Source organism: Phoca vitulina, unplaced genomic scaffold (assembly GCF_004348235.1).
Source record: "Phoca vitulina isolate PV1807 unplaced genomic scaffold, GSC_HSeal_1.0 scaffold3, whole genome shotgun sequence".
NCBI lineage: Eukaryota > Metazoa > Chordata > Mammalia > Carnivora > Phocidae > Phoca > Phoca vitulina.
In genome coordinates, this window is record NW_022589706.1 from 60,619,155 (window position 1) to 60,642,905 (window position 23,751).

The 23,751-nt window shown below is 39.1% G+C and overlaps 1 protein-coding gene across 6 annotated transcripts in view; it reads right to left on the reverse strand.

Moving 5' to 3' along the window:
* RASGEF1B (RasGEF domain family member 1B) overlaps positions 1-23,751 on the reverse strand; it is a 632,176-nt gene that overhangs the window by 356,688 nt on the left and 251,737 nt on the right. For all 6 annotated transcript variants that reach the window (XM_032400630.1, XM_032400635.1, XM_032400628.1 and 3 more), the window contains one exon: positions 3,276-3,329. In XM_032400630.1, the coding sequence (XP_032256521.1) occupies positions 3,276-3,329 (54 nt within the window). The remainder of the gene's footprint in view (positions 1-3,275; positions 3,330-23,751) is intronic.

Sequence of the window (23,751 nt, forward strand, 5' to 3'; positions counted from 1 at the left end):
TCTTACAAACACTACAAACCTAACATGTACCAATCTGAACTCATCAACTTCCTCCCTGACCCTATTACCTAAGAAAATTGCACGCTAATGGAACACTGGGTGTTATGCCCAAACAATGAATCATGGAACACTGCATCTAAAACTAATGATGTAATGTATGGTGATTAACATAACAATAAAAAATTTTAAAAAAAGAAAAGAAAGAAAAAGGCACCCTATTCTGCCAGTTGCCCATGCCAGAAATCAAGGAATCATCCTTAGCTATTTCCTCTACCATATATCCAAACTATTGTCATATTGTGTTGATCTTATCACTCAAATATCTCTTGATCTTCAATGCTATTATTCTAATCCTGGCCACTACCATCTCTTGTCTAGATTATAGCCTTAGACCTAGACTTCGTGTCTGATATCTTGCTTCTTCTGTTCTTCAGCAACCAAATGATTTTAAAATAAAAATCATATCAAGTCACATACACCTACCTTCCCAAGTAAAAATTTCTTGTTACCCTTAAAATAAATCCAAATTCTGGTTTTATAAGCCCCTCCATGATCAGGCTTTTTTTTTTCTTTTTTGTCTCACTGTTTATCATTCTCTATTTCAAGTTGCAATTTTCAGACATTCTGAACATTTTATAGTTCTCTACCTCTCCAGATTTTCATACTTGGTGTTTCCCTGCCTCCACCTTGTCTTCATGTGGCCAAACCCCATTCATTCTTTGGATATCTGCGTGAAGGCCACTTCTTTTTTTTTTTTTTAAGATTTTTATTTATTTAACAGAGAGAGAGAGAGAGCACAAGTAGGCAGATCGGCAGACAGAGGGAGAGGGAGAAGCAGGCTCTCCGCCGAGCAGGGAGCCCGAAGCGGGGCTTGATCCCAGTACCCTGGGATCATGACCCGAGCCGAAGGCAGCCGCTTAACCGACTGAGCCACCCAGGCGCCCCAAGGCCACTTCTTCAGGAAAGTTTTTCTGACCCCTAGATTAGGTTAGGTTCCCTTCATGTAAGATCTTATAACCTCCCAACTTAAAAAAAGAATCATATCATCCATCACAATTTTACTTGTCCAATGACTACCCATATGTTCTATGAGGGAAAAGGTCATATGTGACTTGTTCACCATAATATTTCAGTTCATGTCACATAGCAGGTGCTCAGTGATCACTTGGTAACTGTGCTGGATGAATCAAATTGAGTCATAGAGACTGACTATGCTACTCTACTTTGTGCATGACAAGAACTGAGAGAGGTAGTAAATAAGTTGGATAACAGAACTGGGTTTATAAATTATCTCAATTGATCAAATTGTAAAAATGAATAAAATAAATATAATGGCCTATATTCATACTCAAAGACTCATTTACATAAATATAAAAGAAAATCATGTTTTAATAGCAGGTCATGTGAAAATGTCTTAAGAGCATGTGCAAGGACTTCAAATTTCACAGGGCCCACAGAGGAACATGGCTGATAAAGAGAAACTGATGCCATCTTACACTGTATTAGTAGAATATTAGTGTTACACTGAAGAAAGCCTACAGCTTGTCCTTTCATCATAGCCCATTCTTACGTTGTACCTGGCATACACCAAGTATGTAAAGAAAGCTCCTGAATGAAGAGTAAAGTCTTGAAGTGTTTTTGCCAAACTGACCACCTGAAGAACAATACATAATTTTTGACATTGGTAACAAAGAGTATGCAAAAAAAAAAAAAGTATAACCTAGTCTAGAAGGAATAATAATACCTAACATAGCATTGATTATGTATTGAGCACTGTTCTAAGCACTTTATATATATTAACTCATCTATCATATGAAGTAGGTACAATTACTATCCCCATTCTACAGTGATAAAAGTGAGGCACAGATAGCTTATGTGACCAGAGTCACATGAGTAGTAAGTGGGAGAGCCAAGTATTGAAACCAAATAGCCAGCAACCAGCAGCCCACACTTCTGGAAATCAATTATAACAATATTCTACTAGAAATAAAGAAGGAAAATCATTAGCCCAGGAGTGAGCTGGGGAGAAGATTCAGAAGAAAGCATATTAACTGGCTTCATACTTTAAACATCAGGCAGAAATCAAAAGGAAACAGATCCTGGCTCAATAAAATGAAGAACTTTCTAATGCTTTGATTTGTCTCACTAGTGAACAGTCAGGGTCATTGGGTTCCCTGTTAATAGAGTATCCAGGTAGAGGCTAGAAGTCCTTCTATACATGGTATCAAGAGCAGTCCCACTCTGGGAAAAAGGTGAGAATAGAGAACCCCTGAAGTCCATTTTCTAGGATCTGTAATGTTAAGAATACAACATGCACCTCAATCTCAGACAGCGCAGACCAGAACTCAGTCAAGATGGGGATTTAATAGGCAATAAAAAACTACCAAGATAATGAAATGGATGGCATTCAGAATAGTGGACCCTCACATCACCTTTAAAGATGAAGATCCCAGCTACCTTTTTCCATATCAAGCAAATTCAGAAATGGAAACAGCACAGCAAAACAATGCCATGCTATAAAACCCTAAGAAATGCCAAGTTACTAATATATGAGGCACGGGTCAACTCTTTATGCACCTGGTTTTCCATATCAATAGATAGTGTCAAAGAATTTATTTGCGTTGTTCAGACTGTGAAATCGCTTCTTTCCCCTCAAAAAGGAGAAGACCTAGTTAAACCTGAGATTAAAGAGGCAGATAAAAGAGTCTCCTGGACTGCGAAGGCCAGGAATTAGACATGCAGCTACGGCTATAGCAGTCAGTCTCCAGACAAGATCCATTACAGGGACGTCTGCCATCAGATGCTAGCGAGGCTAATCCTTTTGCAAAGCATGACAGCTTCTCAAACTGGACTGTAGTGAATCCAAACCAGATTTTTATGCTATATGATCAGCTTTCAAAATACAAAATCATTTTTATATTGTGTTGAGTTTAGGTTTATTACATTTAAATTTGGAAACAAGGATATAGATGCCTGCAATGCAGCTTGTCCCAGACTCCCTTGATGCTCATCTTGCAGAATAAAATGTCAGATGATAGTGAGATAGAAATAAATATATGCAACCAGAGCTGCTTGATAACAAAATGCTGTCAAATGATAACAGAGTTTTCCACATCCTTAAAGAGAACCATTCAAATTTCCATCTCTGAAGAAAGAGAGCTACAACATGTCACCGGAACATTCTCATTGATCCGTAGCTTTTCAACTGCATGTCATCAACTCTGAAGCCATTTAGTACTCTGACAACAAGTTGGAAATTTTGGAGGCTGACTTACCTTTTTGCAGTCAGATAAGGACTTTTCGCTGGCCAATGTGCTGAAAATGGTGGTCTACGAAACAGAAAGTGGGTGACACATTAGAATCATCAAAGTGTAATGATATTGACTCTGCCTTGTTAATTTCTAATCCATGGTAGGCAACACTTCTTATGACCCCATTGATTTCCCTGGATTTTAAAAAATGCCTGCCCTTCAGTACTCCCACTACCAACCACCCTACCCAAGTTGGAATATTCATTATGGGCCAACAACGACAGAGTGACATAAGGACTCTTACTTATCTTTGTTTCACGAACTAGGTACCTACAGCACAATTCGGTTAATTGTCAAAAATCACATACCTTGGAAAGAGATGAGTAATCAAAGCCAAGAAGTCTGACCTTAGAACCCACCTTCTCACCCACACATGGTACACTCTCTCTTTCACTTGAAGAGATATGTGCATAATGTCAAATGCCAAACCATTCAAATGAAACCTATTATGAGCCTGAGTGATGAAGGGGAGCTTCTCTCCATTTAAGAGATTTGTGAGTCTGAACAGCGGTACCAGATCTTGTCATCTGATCTCTATTTTCTTTAACACACTTGCTCTCCACACGATTTACTTTTTATATATTTTTTTGTTTATTTTCCTGGCCTCATGAATGACTAAAAAGGCACTTTAGCATGCAAGGCCAGTTGGGATTTATATGCAAGTTTGCTCCTTTTGGACTATCCTATGAAGAGTTAAATGTCTATGATCAACCACATAAATGGTATTGACATATTTTTTTCAGTAAACCTGTCTACTTTTTCTTTAATTACAAAATATATATTCTTAATGAGACAATCTCCTTTCTAACTTATCCTCTTGAGGTAATCAATAATAAAAATTTGTGTTCATCCGGGATGCCTGGGTGGCTCAGTCGGTTAAGCGCCTAACTCTTAATTTCAGCTCAGGTCATGATCTCAGGGTCATGAGATGGAGCCCTGCGTTGGGCTCTGCCCTGGGCACGGAGCCTGCTTAAGATTCTCTCTCTCCCTCTCCCCCATCCCCTCTGCTCACACGCATATGTGTGCGCTCTCTCTCACTCACCCTCAAAAAAAATTCTGTGTTCATCTTTCCACACTTTCTCTGTTTATTCAAATACATATCACATTATATGTAATTACATGACATATATTATCTGCATTATATTGCATATGCACATATAGAAATTTCTTTTCTTCTTGAGATCATATCATCCTATTTAAGAATATAGTATCGGCACCTTTCCAGGTCAGCTCATATAGATTGGCTCATTCTTCTCAATAGCCACATGACATTCCATAATAGAGATATACCATATTTATATGTATGCTTTCCTTTATGGATGGACATTTGGTAGTTTCCACGTTTGGGTTCTTTTATTATTGCTTTTTGTTTGTTTATTCTTGTCTGCCATTACAAACTATGCTGCAACAAACATTTGTATGTATATGTAAATATATATGCAATATATACATATATATTATGTATGTGTGTACATACACATATACATATTTATACCAATAATTTTATTTTGGTTAAATAGGGTCAAAAAACAAAAGAAATGTAAAATAAATAAAGACATTGGTATGGCTTGAAGATGTAATCTACATAAATTTTCTCACACTCTCTCCTTGCATAACATAAAAATGTCTACCCCCCTCCCAGGATTTTGTTTTGTTTTGGGACAAGCACTAGAGATAGTTAAAAATCTGAGCCAGCATATATTCTGATCCAAAGTAATATGCAGCATTAAAGGACAGAAAACACAGATGTGGATATACATACAAAAAAGCATATTTAATGAAAAAAATAAATTCAAGGTTTAGATTGGTGTGATTTTGAAATACGGTTTGCCGGCAGTTTTTGTGTTTTTATTTTGTTTGTGAGAGAAGGTTTAAAAGTTATCTAGAAAGTTTGAATTAAAAGTAGAAAAGGGATGGGACACGTGGGTGGCTCAGTTGGTTTAAGTATCTGCCTTCTGCTCAGGTCATGACCCCACAGTCCTGGGATGGAGGCCTGCATCAGGCTCCCTGCTCAGCAGAGAGCCTGCTTCTCCCTCTGCTCTTCCCCCCACCAGCTTGTGTGCATTCTCTCTCAATCTCTCTTTCTCTTCTCTCAAATGAATAAATAAAACCTCTAAAAAAAAGTGGAAAAGGGAAAGAAGGGAAGAATTTTAAGTGGTAGAAGAAAAGAGGAAAAGCAAAAGTGAAAAAAGAAGGGCAAGATAAAAAGTTCACAAAATCAAACATAACAGAATTATCAGGAAAAAGAAAACAAATGGCTCCCATAAAAAAACAGCCATCTTTGCTCAAAGAGAATGAGGGCCTGTGACTCATTCTTCTTACCATAATTAAACCCACTGACCTAATTTCAACCCTGACAAATAACAGCCCGTGTTGACAGGAGTGGATATATTCTTGAAGTTCCATGCTGTCTTGTTCTTTGCTGTTGCCAGGTATATCTTAGGTTCTCTTGTTTCCATATTCCTTGTGACTAGAAGGAAAGATTCTTGCTTGCTATTCAAAGACTGAACCAGTAAGGAGAGAGAAAAGCCAAAGAAAGAGAAACAGTAGCTCTCAACGTGCTACTGAACCACCCCACCTGCAATCTTTCCATCAAATGCCTTCCTTATGATCTTTCTTTGTATTTATGTATTTATATACATGAGCACCATGTTATGAGAGAGGCCTCAATGTTCACACTCAGATTCCTGATTCGTGAAGATACAGACCCCACAAGACTTGGTCATTCCTGTAGCCCCATTATCTAGCCCAGTGCCTTCCATGAAAAAAGGTATCCAATAAATATGCACTAAACAGATGCAAAAAAAAGAAAAGAAAAGAAACGGCATCAGGTGAAATTGCAGTCCTTGTCCCAAAACACTGCTTTGGAAGCGCAGTGCCAGAAAAGCAGCCTCACATATAATAACATTACAAAGTAAAGCCTAGGGAGAGAGGAGAATGAGAAATAAAAGACGCCCAAAAAGTAGTAAAATACAGTTTCTATTCAGTATATTTCTATTGTCTATTATCTGCTTGGTTTGGTTATCGATTTTTCAATGTCACCTATGAACATTTTGGACTGGATGATTCTTTGTTGTGGGGATGGGAGTGTGCTGTGCTGTGCAGCATCCCTGACCTCTACCTACCAGATTTCAGTAGTACGCTCCACCCCCTGACCTCAGTCCTGACAACCAAAAATGTCTCCAGATATTTCCAGGAGTCCCCTGGAGGGGGCAATTCACCCCCCATTGAGAAGCACTGGTCTAAACTCAAGAAGAGCTAGTCATGGAAATGACCCTGATTCCTTGACCAGTGTAACTAAATTTTTAACAGGAAACAGAAGTTGAAAAGTCAAAATCTGGAGAGGACCCAAATTCTAGCTACTGAAGATTCCATGTGGGGGCAACTTGAGAGACACTAATTGCATTTTTAAGTAAGTTTAAGATATACCACTAGGGACAGTAAATTAAGGAACATGTCTAAGAATTCAGATATTAGTGCTCTAGCCCCAGGGGAAATGATCTTCGAGATTAAACAATACCATTCAACCTTCAAGAATAATCTCAGGTGACCTGAGAAATATGTTTGGAGGAGAAATGAGTCAGAGATGGGTGAAACTGGCTTCACTAAAAAATTAATACAAGTAGCTCTAAATGTTATATTTGTAGAAAGGAACCACTCACTTGAGCTAAAGGACAAATGTACAGTGAAATCTCAGTACCTGGAATGAGTATGAAAGAAGTATGGCATGGGTCAATGAGAGTCTGTATCCTTAATTTGGCCATTTTCTAAGGGGATTTTACTTATACGCTCCGTTGGTCTCATTTCGTTCCCATCGAAAGAAACTGGCATTCCAGTTTCCTAATTACAGCTATTGTAAATGACTTTGGGTGGGCTTTCTAAACCTTCCAATAACATGTTCACTTTAATTACTGGAAATGAAAGGCTCAAAACATGGTGACTTACCCACACTGTGACCTTCTTGACTGTTGCATCAATATTTTTCTACTAAAGAGGAAACCCCTAATGAGTCTCCTCCACCAAAGTTTGCGTGATGCTGCATTTGTCAAAGGAGTGCAAGTACAATGGTGCACAATGACTTTTTAGAGCACTGACTTCTAACTCTGTTGGCAAGGTGACCAGCATGGGGTGAACAGTATTATACATAGAAGTTGTAGCAATTTGCCAAATGAATCTAGAAAGGTGAGGCCCTACTGTTGTCCATTTATATACTGATACCTGAAATTTCACTTATTAGAGCCCTGCTTTTCACAACAGGCTTTGAATCATCATAGACAAAACCTCAAGGGATGCTAGGGTATAAGAGTCAATGCAAAGGGGGCAATTGAAAATTTCATGTATTATAATTATTGGTCTGTTACACCTTAGAAGGAATGAGTGTATCAGATCTTTTTCTACAAGCAGATTTTTGACTTTGGGTTTTTTAAGTTTTCTAAAAATTTCAAAAACAGATTTTGATGGGAGAGAAATGAAGACTTACATAAAAAAGACACTGGACACTCATGGTGATGGGAAAAGATCTAAAAACATAGGTCACATCAGGCTCCCTAAAAAGCAGACTGTGAGATGGAGGTTAGCATACAGGAGGTTTATTAGGGACTGCTCTCAGGAACTCCACTTGTGGAAGGAAAGGGAAGGGTTCAGGACCAAGCACAGGAAGAAGTTGGGCCCTGGTAAAACTCAACAAAGGTCTCAGTCCACCAAACAGGGAGCCCTGAACTGGGGTAGACTTGTCCCCAGCTGGGGTGGAGCTAAGAGCTGCCCTGGAAGGGGGGCATGACCCTGGGCAAGATGACTATTTTCAGCCAAGGGCAATTTCCTGAGAGGGTGGACAGCTGAGAGTAGACAGCCAGCTGCACTCCTAGAAACAGGGACATCTGTGTGGAGCACTGCTGTGTCCACTACAATATACTTTACTTTGACACACTTTGCCAAGGGCAGATACTGGTTGTGACTGACTTAACTCTAGTTGAACATGATCTCTTATTAGAACTTAGAAGTTTGCTGGTCTTTTATGATAGAATCTCTAAACAGATAAACAAATGGGCCACTTGCTCAGGAGTCTAGGTGCTTGGGTCTAATGTCCCTTTTTAACAGACCTCTTGTGAGCTTAAGATGGGTAACTGGCCATAAGGTCTTGAATTCTTCATTATGAAATGAAGAAACCCATATTCATGTCCTTTTAGGTCATGATAACCCGGCTAATTTGAAGAAAATTGGCCTGATTTTATCAGACACATCTTTTAGAAATCAATGAGTATACTGCCTACTTCTTCCCTCCATCCTCTGAGGAAAGAACATTTGACTGAGTAACATGGTCAGCTCTTGATTACCTCCAGAGCTAGAGAGAGCTTTACAGGTGATCCACAAAAGCATAACTTATAAAATGTCTCTACATCTGATTTTGAGAGATACTAAATAATGGTCTATTTAGAAGATGAGGTGGTTAAACACAACGTCCTTAAATTAACATTAATGATCATTTATAGAAATATTCCAAGTGGGCAGAAAGGCAAAAGCAACCCAGAAGGAAGAGTGACTTGGGATGAAAAACTGGCAATGATAAGGCCTTGGTCTGAGAACCTAAATGGAGGATCAGCAATTGACTGCTCAACTAGTCCAGCCTACAGAAACAGATTCCAGAAGGGCAGCTGCTTATCCCATTCTCACTGGTGGGAGTGGTTTGCAAAATGAGCACTGAAAAGAGACTCCATATGTTCTACACTCCTTTTTAAGAGAGAGTTTACCTCTGAGAGTGATTACAATGTTGTCTCAGTCCCACTAAATTAGGTTTAGAAAAAAAAAACAGAAACAGATTCTAACTCTACTGAGCTTATTTCGTCCATGTAATGTCTACAACTAAGATTTATATTTTAAAAACAGCAAACCTATGATGCTTACTTGATTAAATTGGAACAAAGTCAGGTGCAAGAGAATTGCTTAAGTACTGGATTATAAAAATTAAGGAATTCAGAAACTGAATCTCTGAGATAGATGGTAATGTTACAAAATTTTATTTCAAGCATCAGTTGTTCCTTTATGTGTGTGTATGTCTGTATATGTGTGTGTGTGTGTTTCACGCCCAGCCAGACACCACCAAACAGGCCAGCTAGTTTTGATAAATGGTCAAATACAGTTGAAAGCTAAGCACCATTTAAAGGAATGATGCCTGCATAAGGCATCTCCATCTGATACCCACCATTTGTACCACACAGACACAGTGGATGACTTCTTACTCATTGGTAGATGTCAGAACTAGACTTATTTATATTACTAACAATTTGGAAGTCATTTACACATGAATCGATGGGTCCCAAAAGTGCACACTACTTGGATGCTTTCTTAGACATTACAGTCGGCCAATTTTAGGATTTCTAGACAAAGTATAAATTTCCATTTGGTCTTCATGCTTTAGCAAGCTAGTATTGATACATGTACACTGAAAATAGTGGCATCCCTCCAGGCAAAGTGTGGCATTCATATTTTTTAAGTGCATGATTATAAAACACAACAAGCTAAAGGAAAAAAATTATACCCCTGAATAAATGATAAAATTACAGTGTTTTCTTGTAGTCCATGAATACTGAAAATTTCAATTAACCAAGTGAAAAGCCATTGAATGTGCCAGCAGGATTTATATCCCAGACTAATGACCATCATCTGCATCCTATTTAGCTAATGAAGGTTTGGAACACTTGTGGATAATTAAGGGAAAGCTGATGGGAGGAAATTCGAACCATGGAAAGATCAAATCTATTTATGTCTGCATTTAAAACTAAACATATCTAATAGTTCATTCAATCAAGGCATAATGTCTGCTCATTTGGGATAAGATAGATGCTCTTAAGTTAAATAGGCAGGTTAGCTCCCAAAACACAAAATTCATTCCTCATTCATTCATTCCTCATTCATTCATTCAATACTATTTAAACACCTTCCATGTGCCTCTGCCCTTGTGGATCAACACAATAGCACCATGATTTCCCTAATGTTTTCCCCACCACCTTCCCTCCTCCAGCTTAATTAAGTTTACAGCTCTGGTTTTCACTTTACCCAAGTAACTACCGACCACCTGTCTGTCGTGACAGCTACGGCATATAGCTGCAGTTGTAGGACAGGACGGGAAAATACAGGTGTACAATAGGGCACTTGGCTTTTTCTGACACCTGGCAGAGCACCTCAGGAGTGGGGCCCAGGCTCATTAATAGGTGGGTGTTCATGTGTGGAAGACTAAAGACTGCTTAAAGGAAGACAACACCTGATATTCAGGGATAGCAAAAATAGGAATCACACTCAGTGCAGCTCTATTGAATTTCCCTAAATAGTTTATAGGCATTTCATTCCATTTTTATTATCCCACATGAGAGGGAGCACCTTAAAAACCCCTCACTGGGTCCCTGCCAAGATCTGACAAATTTGTGTCTAACAAAGGTGATGCTTCAGGAACCTCCAATCCTAAGATCTATGTCAATGCTGAAAATGGGACACCTAGCTGGTAGGCATGTTGTGGGAAGTCAACTAATGGTGGCAACTCAATCTTAGGTGCACACATTTATGTTTTTTCAGAATCCCTTCCATGTCTGAAAGGAAAGCCAGATTTTAAAAAAAATCAGCAAAATCAGAGCTTACACATAGCCAGCTGGGCATAACTTTATCTAAGCCAGTGGGTCTCAAACATTAGTGGCATGAGAATCACCTGAAGGTCTTGTTAAACAGGTTGCTGGGCCCCACCTCCCAGAGTTTCTCATGTAGAGGGTACGGGGTGGGGCCCAACAATTTGGATTTCTAACACATTCTCAGGTAAGGTTGATGCTCCTGATCTGGGAACCATCCCTTAAGAATCAGTGGTCTCAACAAACTGAGGGTTGCTGGAGTGGGGGGTGGGGTGGGAGGGATGGGGTGGCTGGGTGATAGACATTGGGGAGGGTATGTGCTATGGTGAGCGCTGTGAATTGTGCAAGACTGTTGAATCACAGATCTGTACCTCTGAAACAAATAATGCAATATATGTTAAGAAAAAAAAAAGATAGGAGGGGAAGAATGAAGGGGGGGAAATCGGAGGGGGAGATGAACCATGAGAGACGATAGACCCTGAAAAACAAACTGAGGGTTCTAGAGGGGAGGGGGGTGGGAGGATGGGTTAGCCTGGTGATGGGTATTAAAGAGGGCACGTTCTGCATGGAGCACTGGGTGTTATGCACAAACAATGAATCATGGAACACTACATCAAAAACGATGTAATGTATGGTGATTAACATAACAATAAAAAAGTCAAAAAAAAAAATCAGTGGTCTCATCTATACCCAAAGGAAGTTAACAGCACTGATAACTATTCCTTTTATGACCTCACAAGAAAGGAAAAAGTGTCTTTGAATTTCCATAAGTATAATTTTAATTAGTGACAATACTAATGCCTTCTGATACTTACATAAAACTTCCAATCTCTAAAGCCCCTTGACACACATTGTTTCACTTCAACTTCCAAACAAAACTATAATGTAGTGTTATTAATCTCATTGTAGGACACCAAGAAACAGAAAGGTTAAGTGACTTGCCTAAGTTTTCTTAACTAGAAAGTAGTCAAACCGAGATTCCGGTCACTGGTCTTCAGAAGTATTTCTGGGGTAGAACTGTGCTATGGGAACTGTACTCTGGGATCATCAAAGTACAGTAAGAAATTCATTTAAAAACTGACAAAGTGAGGTTGCTCTAGTCTGACAATATCAATGTCAAAGTTTCTTTACTAATAAACACTAACTTTTTTCTTACTCAGCACCCTTTATAAAAGCTAATGAGCCTTTGCATTCATTCTGAATTATATAAAAGATATTTTTTTAAATCTCCCTTAAAAGGGCTAGGTGGAAGAGAAGCTGAGAAATGTATATATAAAGTCCAAATACAAAGATAAGGTTGGCAGCAACCGCCAACTCTAGGAAGAGAATGACACTGGAGAAAAGGTGTTACTTTTTAGTACCAGTACCCTTTCCTGCAGGGAGTGGATCTTCGATGTTTCACCAGGTTAGCATCTTTGGGGCAGATAACCAGTCGGAAGCTCTGACTGTGCAGAGAGCAGAAGGAATTCCACAGCTTACAAAGAGCACAGAAGTAAAAAATGATGGGACCCAAGGCTGCTGCCACAAACATCCCCCACCAGAATTGCCATGAAGAGGACAGACTCTCTCCCTTGGCTGCACCCTCACGCCCCTGACCCTAACCAGGAGGATTCTATGAGATGGAGGGAGATGGTGCACTCTGGGACATCATGCGCTTCATGACAGTATATGAACATGGCCAATCAGTGCCAGGAGGAGAGAGCAGAGGAACAAAGAGCCTCAATGAAGACACAACAAAATACAACATTTTGGGACAAATGACACCCACTGAGTGGTGTCAAGCTTCCTCTCTCAAAGCTGCAGACCAGGTCTCCTTAAAGCCATCAACTTAATATAACAAGGCTAGATGCCCCTAATCAGGGTCATCCCATTGTTCTTCCCAGCGCAGAATATCCTAATCTGACCTGGTAGGAGCTAAAGGGAAGAGGGATTGAAGGAACTGAGACAAATGAGAGGAGCAGAATATTTCTGAACATTTTGACTTTAAAAGAATAATAAAGAAACGCTACACTAAAATTCTACGTCTATTAGCCTCTATAATTTTCATGTCAGTAGCTATGATACTTTAAATACCAGGAGTACATCAATTGTTTTGAAAGATTATTACTCAGTATTTGGGAATTTAGATCCTTAAGATCCCTCTAAATCTTGACTGTAATCTCTACTGTCCCTTATGATAAACACCTTGATAGGACTTGATCCATATGTAGTGTAAGCTCATCGAGGCCAGAGGCCAACTCTTTATCATCTTTGTACCCTATACTTTAGCACAGTAATGGGCATAAGAATGAGGACTCAGTAGGGACTTCGTAAATGTTTGTTGAATGTATAGTGAATAAGGTGAGGGAGGCAAGGGGGAGGAAAAAGGAAGAAGTGGGGAAGGAGGAACAAAGGGATTTAGACAGGGAAAGAAGGAAGAGTAATCCTAACGTGGGGACAATATTCTAGAGTAGGAAAAGTGTTATGAGTTGAATTGTGTCCCCCAAAAAGAGATGCTGATGTCCTAACCCCTGGTACCTGTGAATGTGACCGTATTTGGAAATAGGGCCTTTACAGATGATCCAGTTAAGATGAAGCCATTAGGGTGAGTCCTAATCCAATATGACTGGTGTTCTTATAAAAAGTGGGGAAATTCAGGAGCACCTGGGTGGCTCAGTCAGTTAAGTGTCTGCCTTTGGCTCAGGTCATGATCCCAGGGTCCTGGGATTGAGCGCACATCGGGTTCCCTGCTTTTCAGGGAGCCTACATCTCCCTGCTGCTCCCTCTGCTTGTGTGCTCTCTCTCTGTCAAAGAAATAAATAAATCTTTTTTTAAAAAGGGGGGGATATTTGGACACAGAGGGATGATGAGGTAAAGATGGCCATGTGATGATGGAGGCAGAGACTGGATGGATGAAGATGCAAACAAGGGAACCCTGAGGATTGCTGGCCACCACCCGAAGCTAGGGACAGGCAAGGAAGGATTCTACCCACAGTCTCAGAGAGAACACAGCCCTGCTGACCCGTCGATTTTGAACTTCCAGCCTCTAGAACTGTACGCAATAAACTTCTGTTGTTTTAAGCCACCCAGTTTATGCTTTTTATGGTAGCCCTAGCATTTTAATACCATAGTACATAACCAGTATCTCTCCGTACTAATCAACTGTAACAGTGATTGACAAGCCATTCCTATGGAGGGGCAGATAGTAAATATTTTAGACTCTGGGAGCCAAAAAGTCTCTGTCACAACTCAACTGCATCAATGTAGCATGAAGGAAGTCATAGAAAATATATAAATGAATAAGGATGGCCGTGTTACAAAATAACTTTATTTTACAGACACTGAAATTTGAATTACATAGAATTTTCATGTGTCATGAAATATTCTTCTTTTGCTTTTTTTTCAACTACTTAAAAATGTGAAAACCACTCTTAGCTTGCAGGCTGTTCAAAAACAGGCAGTGGGCCAGATTTATCCTGCAAGCAATAGTTTGTCTGCCTCTGGGTACAGATCTAGGAATCAAAAACACCTGACTCTAGTCCTGATTCCACTGATTACTATTTTCATAACTGTGATTAAATCACTGGCTTCCATCTTCAAGAGAATATAATAGGGCACCTGGGTGGCTCAGTCGGTTAAGCATCTAACTCTTGATTTCAGCTCAGGTCCTGATCTCATGGGTCATGAGATCGAGCCCCATGTCAGGCTCTGCACTCAGCGGGAGGCTGCTTAGGTATTCTCTCCCTCTGTCTCTTCCCCCACTTGCACACGCTCTCTCTCTCTCTCTCTCAAATAAATAAATAAATCTCTAAAAAAAATAAAGATAATTTTTTTTAAGATTTTTTTATTTTTTCATTTGAGACACAGAGATACAGAGAGAGAGAGAGCATGAGCAGGGGGAGAGGCAGAGGGAGAGGGAGAAGCAGGCTCCCCACTGAGCCAGGAGCCCGACGCGGAGCTCGATCCCAGGACCCTGAGATCATGACCTGAGCTGAAGGCAGACACTTAACGCCACCCAGGCGCCCCTAAAAATAAATTTTAAAAAAGAGAACATAATAGACTTTTCCCTACCCACATAGAAGGTTATTATGAGAATAAGATGAAAATCGTATACTTCAAAATACTTTGTATATATAATGGTATTGATACTTGGATATATTTACTCTGTCTTACTCTTCAGAAATAAATATTAACACTAAGGTCAGGGTGATGATCAACTGACTGAGTCATGGGGCCAGGGCAGGGTGGAAGCAAAGCTATAAGCCCCTTCAATTACCCACATCTTCAGATATATCAGGGAAGTGGACAAGGAGATGCATACCACACACAAAGCTGTCAGAAAATGGACTTTCTGAGGTAAACAGCAAGTCCAAGGCAAATGGTCATCATCTTTGGTCATATTTGACCCTGGGCTACCGCTGAACCATGAATTTCTTCTTCTAGGGAACGTTCTGGACTAGGACAGTTTGCTGCTGGGAGGCTGTACTGTAACTCGGTTCCCTAGATTATCACTCTAAACAAACATTCATCATCCACTAAAGCTCCTCTGGCCATCTTGAGCCCATTTCTATAGTGCCAACAGTTAACAAAGCCATAAATATTACCCTCCATGCAGAATCATCTACCATAAGGAATTGGAACATTGCCACTGTGCTCTGCGGGGACTGGACTTGAGCTGACAGCTCCAGATTTTCAGGTCTGGCACAAGGTAAAGCCAAAGAGAGCACCAAAGAACAAAGAAAATAGTTCACAGGAGGAAATACATTTTCTCACACTGCATAGGGCTGTAGACTTCCCTGGAACTGAGTTATGCCCTTGAGGAGCCGAGAGCATACCTTTCCAAATTACTAACATAATTCACCATGGTCATAAATCCTTAGAAAGGATTTTTTACTCCAAATTAATTATTCCAATATCCTTCATTCCTAAGACTGTGTATTTCCTGGATGTAGGGATAAGTGTTGTCACTAAACTTATTCTCAGTTCCTGACTCCTCATACTCATGAATGAAGTGAACAGAAGAGAATCCACATCCTCAGCCGACTACTGGCTGCTACCAATATTCATACTCTCATCCTCCCTGTTGCATTCCTCCCCATTCCCACCTCCACCCTGGAACATCACCACCTGCCTTCCTAAGAACAGAGAAGAAAACCATGGTTATTACACATCTCTTAGCAACGTGACAGCTTCTTCTAAAAGACTCTTACATAAAAGCATGATGAGGCCAGAGATGTCCCTCTTGGGAGCAGGGCAGCTTAATGGAAAGGGAATGGGCCCAAATCCTAGCTCTGCCCATTGTATAGGGATTGGGGCTCATCACTTAAGTTCTCTGAGCCTAAATTCCTTATCTGTAAAATGGGAATGAGACCATTTACCCTAGAGTATTTTGTAAGAATTTAAGAGGATATGTGCTCAATAAAGAGTACTATTATTATTATTTCTGAGAACTCAGGACTTCTTCTCCAGCTCTGTCTCCAGCCACACTTATTCTACAGACTTCACAAATACCCATTTATAGGGCTATCTCTGTGCCACTAAGCCAATAATGGTGAATGGGAAAGAAGGAAAAAGCTACAAAGTTACTTGAAGCCTGGACTCTACAATAGCAAGTGCCTGGGAGCAGGGAGGAGGGATTGGCCTTTCCACCCTTGAATAATCTTTGGGTTATTATAAACTGGCAAATCTTCATGCTCCTGGTTAAACTAGATGGATAATGACTTATGCTATGAAGTATATTAGTCTCAAGCCTAGTTGTAGGTGCTTAATGATAAGATTCCCTCCTTCAGACTTCTCAGGAAAGATGGGGATTAAATTGGTACCAGCCTCGGGCAATGAAGTTGAAGGTGCTCAATCTTTGGAGGGGTTCTGACTAGCAGAGTGGTGGGGATATCTTTTATCATAAGGCTTTAACACAATGTTATTCTTTCTCTTTTTCATGGTAATTCCGTGTACTAATATATACCTAAATATATCCATCTTTAAAAAAAGAAAAAGAAAAGGAAACCAACTATGTTAATTTGTAATCCAAGCTGATGAATTACTGATGTGTAAATTTGAGGGTGGGGAGGAAGGGAGGAAGAAAGTCAAAAAAGAAAGACATTTTCATAATCACTGACTATTACAAATCACTTAAATGGACACACAACAATAATAGAGGGTGCAAGGCCCAATGTGATGGGTTCCTGTTTAAAAGCCCAACACTGTCATTAATAAATGAAAGGTGATGCACCATTATCTCAGACACTGTAAGTGATGGTTTGACCAAAAAATCAATGGCTACACAATTTTACTGTACACCAGAAGTAAAAAGATCTAGCTTGCCATAAGCACATTTCATAATTAGAGCACTGCCAGATGCAGTCCTTGTCCTCGTTCTAAATTGCTGCATCTTCATTTCTTCAGAGAGTTTATTTTGAGTTCCACCTGCATAAGCTCTCCAAGTGAAAGGCTAATAAGAGATGATTAAAGTGTTCCCCAGGGCTTGGGGAAATCCCATGCTTCATTTTTATTTTCAGTTCTTTCCAACTGCCCTGGGCCCATTTATTCAACAAACATTACTGAGCACTTATGTTGCAGGCATTAGGCTGGGTTCTGCTGGGAGGATATTGATGAATGAGATGTGACATGGGCCTTGAGAGATGATAAGCAAATCTGTGAAGCTTCCATATTCTTTGGAGAAGTTCTACTGAGTTCTGACCCTAGTTTTCTTCTCTTCTATATGTCTTCTTTTCTTCCTGTGTGATCTCTTTTTACTTTGTGCCACTTCTGAACTTTGTACATATTTCTACAATAACCTTCACCCCACTATATTGCACTTATCTGATTATGCCCCTGCCCCTTCTTTGGAAGCAGAGGCCATGCCATATTCATATTCCTATTCTAAATGTCACAATGGCTGGTATGGAGATTTTTTTTTAATTTATTGAATATGAACATAATCCATCTACTTCTATGGCTTCAACTAGTAGTATATGATGATCATTCTAAATGTGTGTGTTCATCCCTGATCCCCCCCAAGCTTCAAATTCATTATTTTATTAAATACCTACTGTGTATTAAATATCTGCACTGGAATGTCCCACAGGCATCTCCAACTTGAGTTGTCCAAAACTGAACACATTGTATTCCCCTCCTGAAAAACTGTCACTAATTGTTCATATATTGCTTAATGGTGAGACCATCATATTCCCTCTTTCAACCACAAATCTCAATGTCTTTTTTGACTCGTCTCTCTTCCTTACCCATCACATTCTATTGATTCATCTACAGGAAACTCTCAAGTCATAAAGCTTTCTTCTTAATAGTCTAAGACTAGTTATAGTTAGGCACCAACCGTTCATAATAGTTGAAACCAAGTTATAATTGAGAGTGCCTAGGAAAATGTGTGATTATAAGAAATAAGGAATTGGGACAATTTTTGATATTTATTAAGATGAGGAGAAAGAAGAACCAACTAAAGAAATTAAGAAAAAGCAGTCAGAGGAGGAGAAGAGCCAGAGTGTTATCATAGAATAGTACTTCCTAAAAGAAACCTAGGAGAGCACTTCCTCAAAGAAACTCTCCCTGATCTTCCAAATCAGAACTAGAATCCCATTCTCTGTACTCCCACCTCATACCATACTAATCCCTGTGAGACTGCTTATCACAGTACACTTTAACTGTCTACTTGTCTGCACCCCTCACAGAATATTAGTTCCCCAAAGGCAGGAACTATGTCAGTGACAGCATATGGCACAGTGCATGAAACATAGGTAGTGCTCAATAAATATTTGTTGAACAACTGAAGAGATCAATGATTAAATAAATGAGTGAAATTCAGTCAAGAGAGCACATAGGTTTGAAATATGCCCCTGACTTTAGTATTTAGGAAGATACTGGGTAACTTCTATTCTTTTTTTTTTTTTTATATTAATCACCATCATCATTAGTTTTTGATGTAGTGTTCCATGATTCATTGTTTACGTATAACACCCTGTCCTCCATGCAGTACATGCCCTCTTTAATACCCATCACCAGGCTAACCCATCCCCCCACCCCCCTCCCCTCTAGAACCCTCAGTTTGTTTCTCGTCTTTTGCCACATATACCCATATAACTCATTGGTTTCAAGGGAAGATTCAAGAATGTGAGACAAAATGAAAAGCCTCATGGCTGTCACTTGGCCTTCCTTCCCAGAGCCATCACTAGAAAGATGGATGGATGGATGGCTCTGAATGGGTGAAAATGGGTTTTATCCAATGGGTTTCACCCAGATAGCATATGAGTCATTACCTCCTTTAAGAGATGGAAAGTTAAACACAACATTTCAAAATTGCTTCAGCAAATAGTAATCTCTTTAAGCCACGGAAACTTTAAGCAAATTGTGATCAACTCATCTCTTAGCAATCTTGAATTTTTGGCTCCTACATCCTGTACATACTATAGTCATATGCCCTCTATTTGGGAAATCATTGCAAAATAGGACAAAAGATTATTTATCATCGTAAGACCCCAAGTTGCTGATATAAAAGGAATATTTTAATGACAAATTCCTAGACAAATGAATGGAACAGTACTTCCAACAGATTGCTAATGTTTTGTTTTTAGATTCACAAATGAGGAGAACTTGAAATAAAGAGGATTAGAAATGGGAAACATAAGTACAGGCTATAGACAACAAATGGCCTTCAGGACATGAGGTGAGGAATTAGAAGAGAATGTATTTCAGCATTTTCTAAGAGTTGCAGGAAATTGAAAAATTAGCCACCCCGGGCCTGTGCAAACACAATGATGACCAATAAACTGCCTTTGTTCTCTTGTCCTTTTTGACTTTACCAGTGAGTGTCATTTGCATACAAGGGACTATTACAACAAAGACCTTTGAAAGAAATTTGCTTGGTTCCTCAGCCTTGCCCCTTGGGAAGTTAAGGAAGACCAATTAAATCCTTCCCATCAACCACACATACAGACTGGATCTCCAGGACACTTGTGAAATCTGATTGAAACCATATTCTAAAACAGATAAACCAGCTTCCTCTAAGTTAGAAGCCTTTTTTTTTCCCCCCCAAGGCATTTTGAAAACCATTTCCTAGAGTGGTCTGCCAGAAGATGAAGGAAATCCAAATGCCCTGAGTGAGTTGTGCTGTACCCCAAGCTGCAGGGACACTGTTTACTCTAGGAAGCCCATGGCACAACAGAGAAACGATTCACATCTCAGGGACATCAAGTCTCACTCCATCCTTTTGATCACAAAGAATTAAGGCTGGAGTTCAGCAATACCATTTCTATACTGTTTAACTGGACATCTCAACATTTTTAAAGGGCTACGAAAGGACAACTGTACATTGTTCAAAGAGAGCTGGGTGCTATGGGCTGTTAAAGAGAAGCAGTGTACCGCAAAATATCAGTGTAATTAATATGGTAGTAGAAGTATAAGACTTGTAGTCAAAATACATAAATACACTGCCTTGAATAGTGACCCATTGTAACAGCATGACTCTGTACAAGTTACTGAACTTTCTGGGCCTCCTTCACTCTAAAATGTAAAGTTTCCCTGACTGTATAACGAAAACAACAACAAAAAAAAAACCCACTTCACAGCATGGTGAGGATTAAATATGATCATATATGCACTTAGCTCAGACACCTGGTGGATATTCAGTAAATATTGTTTTCTCTTCTACTCTGAGCCTTTTTTTTTTCTAAAGATTTTATTTATTTATTTGAGAGAGAGAAAGACAGAGAGCGTGAGAGAGAGAGAACATGAGCAGGGGAGGAGGGGTAAAGGGAGAGGGAGAAGCAGACTCCCCACTGAGCAGGGAGCCCAATGCGGGGCTCCATCCCAGGACCCTGAGATCAGATGGTGACCTGAGCTGAAGGCAAACACTTAACCGACTGAGCCACCAAGGCGCCCCCACTCTGAGCCTTTTTTAAAAATTTAGAATAGAAAAGGAAGTTTATCTATCAAACAATTTTTGACATAGCACTAAACTAATAAATTAAGATGGGTATACCATAATAGCAGATACAGTATTTTATTACATAAGACATCACTAAAAAAGAAAAAATGCCACTAATTATATGTTGCCATTGATTATATAAAGCGTTACAATTTCAGAAATGTTAAAATATGAAAATATTAATGTTAAAATATGCACATATTTTCATAAAATCAATGAAATACAGTTAAGTGCCTAGGATTCCAGATAAGCTCGGAGATACAACAGAAGCAAGAACCAGGAAACAGAAAATTCCATATTTCCTTCTGTGGCTTACTGCCTTTATCTTGAAGAGAAAAAAATCATGAATGTATAGGCCAAAGTGTCAAGCAATTGTTCAGTTGGGAGTTCCTTTAAATACCAGCTTACCCAATTTACACCAGTAACTAGATATACAGAAACCGCCTCTGAGGGAAAAGGCAAATGGAAGAAGTAAAGGGCATTTGAGAAGGTTTAACCATCTGCTTTTTAAAATCATAGTTAATTTCCATCTTAGGGTTTCCTTATGTTTGAGTTTAAGTATTAAGTACGTAATTCTAAATCTGCACGGAGACTACATGGTAGTAGCTCTGTGGCTTGTAGAGGGACACTTAGAGCTCTCCTGACCACTGTTATGTAACCTATAGCGACATTTAGTGGTGGCTCCCTCAAATTACAACCAGGTGTCCCAAAGGGGTAGGACAATTGCTGGGACAGAATGACTAAGCAAAATTCTCCTTTATCCACAGTGTGCGTGATGCCTCCATAATCTTGCCTGACAGGTTATTAAAATCTCTTCTGGAGGTTTTCTTCTAGAAGTGGTAGCAGTTAATATCATTGCAATCTTATATTGTACAGAGTTTGGTATTCTCTGCATATCCTTTATTTCATTAATAGAATTATAGAGTTAGAATATACCCTAGGGATTATCTAATCCAATTCTCTCATTTGCAGATTATAAAACCGTGATCAAATATGCTAGCCCAAGGTCATACAGCTAGGTAGAGGCAGATCCAGGCCTTGAACAAGGCCTCCCAATTCTGAAAGCATTGTTCCCTCAATTAAATTATTTTGCTGTCCATAAAGTGCAGATTAAAGTATTAGCTATGCATATCTTTCAACAGTTATTCATTGAGCACTTAATACGTGGTGAAGTGTATTAAAAGGATATTTACAGTTGTCAGTTTGACATGAATTAGGGACTGATACATTTAAAAAAAGTCAATGAAAACTAGTAATTAACACTTATATAGTTGTGACTACCCAATGAGGTGGGTACAGTTATTTTCCCCATTTTACAGCTGAAAAGATTGAAGCATAGAGAGCTTCTGGTACTAATTACTAACTCAAAAAAAAAAAAAAAAAAAAAACCATAAAAGTTACATAGAAAAGTAAATGCAATCATAACATACCACATGGTTTAGCTATAATAGTAACATAGGCTGAGTAACATAAACCACAGGTATAATGATAATAGCATAGGCTCAGTAATATAAACCACAATTTTTAGAATATAACCACACTTGGGAGACAAGGTGGAGAGTGTGTGTTGAAGAATGGGGCCAGGGAGTCAGATATAGTAAGGATATAAGAAAACTAAATCATCAGTTTCTACAGCAAACATCAATGGAAACTATCTAAACTGAAAAATCAAGACAAAAATAACAATATAAACATAGAGGTAGGTGTGTGGAGGTAAATCCAGATTAAAAAAAGAGTTAAAGTGGTTGCCTATGGAAAGTAGACTCAAAGGTGGGGAGGGGTGCTGTTTTTAATTATAAGGTTTATAGAACTATGTGATACTTTGAAATATATGTGCATTTAGACTATGATAAAATATAAAATCAAATTTTAAAACTAAGACATAATAAAGGCATATCACTAAAAATATTGCTTTCAAATTATGTATAAAAAGACAATTCACAAGTATCTCTAAATTTTTTACACAATGATTTTATGTCATTTGTGAAAGATATAAAACATCAACCAGATGTTTGAGCACAGAGAGTCTGTGCTCAAATAAAGGCTTTATTCCTGTAATTAAAAGATTGGCAAATAAATACACATTGATATATTTTAAGTTGAAACAAAGTATTTGTGGATATATGTATTGTTTTTTATAATTCCCCTCTTTAACTGAGTTTTTAAATTAATCTAACCAGTATCCCAATCCTGTTGGTACAGAAATAATCAATGCCATGGTATGTCATCCAGATTCCCTCTTCAGAACTGAGGCACTCACTCCCCCAGCTGCTGGGAATGTTGGCAGCAATAGCTCTCAGCTGAGTCACTCTCTAGTCATTACCTTCAGCCAAAAAATGTCATCTAGGCCAAGGTCGCCAACCCTTTTCCAATAAGGGTCAACATGGTGGTATAAAGACTTGGCACTTTTGACTCAAGAGCTCACTCCAGAGCTCTCCAGGGGACCATCTGAGGCCTATGTTGGAACTGCCCAGTCCTGCTTCCTTCCTGCCTTCCTTCCACGGGTGCTAGTCCCATCTCACATTCCCCCGTAAATTCCTTGTACACAAATCTCCATGTCAGAGTGTGTTTCCAGGAAATCTGACATAAGATAGCCAAAGAAGAGTCATTTTACTATTCTACTAGGTATACTACCATCATAATTTTGGTTTAAAAGACTTTCAAGAAAGAGTCCCTCTCAACACCCAAAAAACAAAGAATCCAATTTAAAAATGGACAGAAGACATGAACAGACATTTCTCCAAAAAAGACATACAGATGTCCAACAGACACATAAAAAGATGCAAGATGCTCAACAACACTAATCATCAGGGAAATGCAAATCAAAACTACAATGAAATATCACCTCATGCCTACCAGAATGGCTAAAACCAAAACTACAAGAAACAACAAGTGTTGGCGAGGATGT